At 47.0% G+C, this 3,881-nt stretch overlaps 1 protein-coding gene across 2 annotated transcripts in view; it reads left to right on the top strand.

Moving 5' to 3' along the window:
- The window catches only part of Pde6d (phosphodiesterase 6D), a 42,401-nt gene extending 39,729 nt beyond the window's left edge, over positions 1-2,672 (top strand). Inside the window, exon 5 of one of the 2 annotated variants that reach the window (XM_021167041.2) lies at positions 2,104-2,672. In XM_021167041.2, the coding sequence (XP_021022700.1) occupies positions 2,104-2,185 (82 nt within the window). In that variant the 3' untranslated portion in view covers positions 2,186-2,672. The remainder of the gene's footprint in view (positions 1-2,103) is intronic. The other variant, XM_029478149.1, reaches the window with a different exon arrangement.
- Positions 2,673-3,881: the final 1,209 nt, after the last annotated feature.

Raw genomic sequence — 3,881 nt, 5'->3', positions numbered from 1 at the left:
AAAAAAAAAAAAAAAAAAGATAGAGTCTTTCGAATATTTCAGTAGGCCCGGGGTTGTATTTTAGTGGTAGAGAGCTTGCTTAACATAGGTGAATTCTATGACCTTCACTGCCAAAAGAAAGTCTCAGTATTAGTGTTGCCTAAAAAGTTAAGACCTACATATAGGGCTGGTGAGATGGCTCAGCAGGTTAAGAAACACTGACTGTTCTTCTGAAGGTCCTGAGTTCAAATCCAAGCAACCACATGGTGGCTCACAGCCACCCATAATGAGATCTGATGCCCTCTTCTTGTGTCAGAAGACAGCTACAGTGTACTTAGGTATAATAATCAATAAATCTTTGGGCCAAAAAAAGAAAAAGATGTCTGGAGGTGAACCTTACTAAACAAGGCAGTGGAGTTTCCATCTTTAAAAAAAAAAAAAAAAGACCTACATATAATTGTGCAACACTAGTTCATCTGGCAGGAGATACTCCCTGAAAGCCACATCAAGTGGATAAAAGAGCTATAAAGGGGCTAGAGAGGTGGCTCTCCAGCTAAGAGTACTGGATGCTCTTCCAGAGGATCCAAGTTTGAGTCCCAGCATTCACAGGCAATTCTCAGCTCTCTGTGACTCCAGTTCCATGGAACATGAAACCCTCCTCTGGCCTCCACAGGCACCAGGCACATGTGTGTTACACAGGCAAAACATCCATACACATAACAATACTTTTTTATTTTTAATTTTTTTGAGACAAGATCTCTATGTAGTCCTGACTATCCCGGAACTCACTCTGTAGACCAGGCTGGCCTCAAACTCAGAGATTTGCCTGCCTCTACCTCTGCCTTCCAAGTGTTGGCATCTTCCACAACACCCAGCCTTAAAATAATTATTTTTTTTTAAATAAAATATTTTTTAAACCCTCAAAGGGATTTGGTATGGCAACAGTATTCCGTTTTATAGATGGGAGCAGTGCCATTCATGGCTCAGTGGGAGTGTTCTTGCCTGGCATGCACAGGGTCCTAGGCTCGGTTTCTGGCACAGCCACGGAGATAACCATCTAACCAGAAAAGTAAACGCTGTCACTCACTGGACAGGTGCCTCGTTTAAGGCTCTTTGGTTACAAACAACAGAATCAAATCCTGGTGAACAGAACTGAGTTAGACCAAGCAGACACCTGGGCAGCTTGGAAGGGACAAGGGCAAGAATCTTCCTCAAGGAGTAGCTGAGGAAGGGTGCTTTGGTGGGGAGAGGGGGCATCTGATTGGCATGAATAGAATGCTGTAACTCCTCAGGGCGGGCGGGGGGGGAGGTGTGGGGGGGGGATGTCACTCAGCTGACCCAGACACTAGAAGAGGGATTGTTCACAAAGGATGGTGCCACTACCCAAAATCAGAAGAGTACTGCAAGGCAGGCCACACCCTAGCTGTCTGCTTTACTCAGTATTGTAGAAAAAGCTGCCTTCCTGAGGTCTGCCCAGGATCTGCAGCCATCCATTAGGAACCAAGCCAGAGGTATCCATGAGACCTGTATGCAGAGCACTCTGCAAAGACATCAGTGCACCAAGACGAAGGGCATGCTCTTATTTCTGACTTTTTCAGTTGAGAACAAACTGGTCACATGTGAGACTAGTTAACCCTGCGAGGCTAGCCCATATAGACACACTTGAATTGTATTTGTAGTTAACCCTGCAGACTCTAGCCCATATAGACACACTTTAACTGTATGTGCCTTGCCTTGTTTCTGTTCTGAGACAGGGTCTAACTTTGCAGCCCTGGCTGGCCTGGAACTCATATAGATCAGGTTGACCTGGAATCACAGAGATCCACCTGCCTCTTCCTCCCGAGTGCTGGGACTGAAGGGGCGCATCCCTATGCCTGGCTTTGTTCTCCTTTTGAGATAGAACTTCACTATAGTCCAGAGTAACCGTGAACTCAGATCCTCCTGCCTTGGTCTTGTGGACACTGGGGTTATGTGCACCACCACACCAAGCTCTGGACAAGAACTGTAATGGCCCAAGCTCTAGGTGTCCATGTGCCAAGCCCAGAGCACCCAAATGGACACCATCTGTGGACAGGGCACCTTGGCCTGTGGCACTCTCTTTACCCTCTTGGTTCTTTCCCACAGGGGCAACGTCATCATAGAGACAAAGTTCTTTGACGATGATCTTCTTGTCAGCACATCCAAAGTGAGGCTTTTCTATGTTTGAGAGAATTTGTGTGCACTTCCAAGAATTTGGCCGGGGACAGGAGGAAGCTGAACTTGTTCTCTGCACACCTGACTGGGATACTCCAGCTGACTCACTCCTTCAACACAGAACCCACCTATACACCAGGAAACCAGCTCTGAATAGGTGGCCAGTGGCTTTTCTCCCAAAACCTCCATCTTCACTGACAAGACTAAACTCCCAACCCCAGCCAAGGGCAGGGATAAGCCTCGACTCCTTCCTGGCGCAAACATGGGAACAAACCCTCCCAGGAGCCACACTGCGCCTGTCACCTGCCCGCCTCCTCCTTGGGCCCCACAGGCTTTCTTTAGCCTCTGGTTTTGAAAAAAATTTACCTTTCTGACCCATTTAGGTTTTTCCTACCACTTGTATTTCATACATTCTCATACCTTTAACTTGTAAAATAGACTATGATATTATTATTACATAATGTAATTAAAGCATTAAAATATTCCTACAGTCTTTAGCATGCCGCTGCTTCCATCTCCTTTATGTCTGGACTGTGACTCTATCTTCATGAAGGAAGATATTTATCTCTCACGTCACAGGATTACAGCTACGGTTCCCTCCAGAACTAGACTGCTTTCGTCCCTAAACGAGGCGGCTGGGGGAGCGTCGCCCTTGTGCAGTGCTCCTTGGTCTGTCTGACACAGAAAACCACAAGGAGTGCTTTGGTAGGGGCTCACCTCTGGGCCACAGAGTCAGTTCACTGTCCTTCGCAAAATAACAGCAATGTCAAGTTATCTGGCAACCAGAATGGTAGGCCTGGCCCTTTGGTATAGCCTGGCTCCCCAGTTCCCACCCTCCTTCTGAGTCCGTTGTGTCCCTGACCATGTCTCAGGGTAAGAAGATACTATACATTCTGAGTATCCCAGCATCAATTTTCTGTGAAAATTCTCCTTGTCATGTTATCTTGGGAAGTTTGTTTTATTTTCTTCTTTTTAGGCAAGGTCTCATGAGGCCCAGGCTGGCCTCATGCTGGCTAAAGCTTCGATGGTGACCTTGAACTTCTGATCCTATTTCTACCTTCTCAGTACTTGAATTACAGGTGTGTGATACTTTCAGGGTACTGGGATCCAAACCCAGGGCTTTGGGCATGCGAGAAAAGCACTGTATCAACCCAGCTACATACCTACCATAGAAACCTCTTTAATAGTCAAAACTAAATTAGGAAAACCAGGGTGAGGGGCTAGGAATGTAGCTGGGTGTAGTGGCACATACCTGCAATCCCAGCACTCCAGAGGAGAGATGGGAAGACTAGCTCCAGCTACAGACTGCGCAGGTCATGAGACCTGCTCTCTCACATGCTCGCGCCCACACACACACACACACTCACACAAAGGTGAAAAAAAATGGATAAAGGTTTCCTTTTGTCTTCTTGAAACCATATCTCTTCTCCATGTAGACTATATTCAGTTTTCCTGAACTATGTGGGATCCCCAGAATTCTTTGAGGCAGCATGCACCAGTGCTGGACACATGGCTGTGGAGAAAGCATTATCTTGAAAATGCTTCCCTGGAGCAGGCATGATGGCTCACCTAGCATCTGCAAGATGAAGGCAAGAAGAGCAGTTCAAGGCGGGCAGTGGTGGCGCACGCCTTTAATCCCAGCACTTGGGAGGCAGAGGCAGGCGGATTTCTGAGTTCGAGGCCAGCCTGGTCTACAAAGTGAGTGCCAG

Source organism: Mus caroli, chromosome 1 (assembly GCF_900094665.2).
Source record: "Mus caroli chromosome 1, CAROLI_EIJ_v1.1, whole genome shotgun sequence".
Lineage (NCBI taxonomy): Eukaryota > Metazoa > Chordata > Mammalia > Rodentia > Muridae > Mus > Mus caroli.
This window is presented reverse-complemented; position numbering and strand designations above follow the sequence as displayed.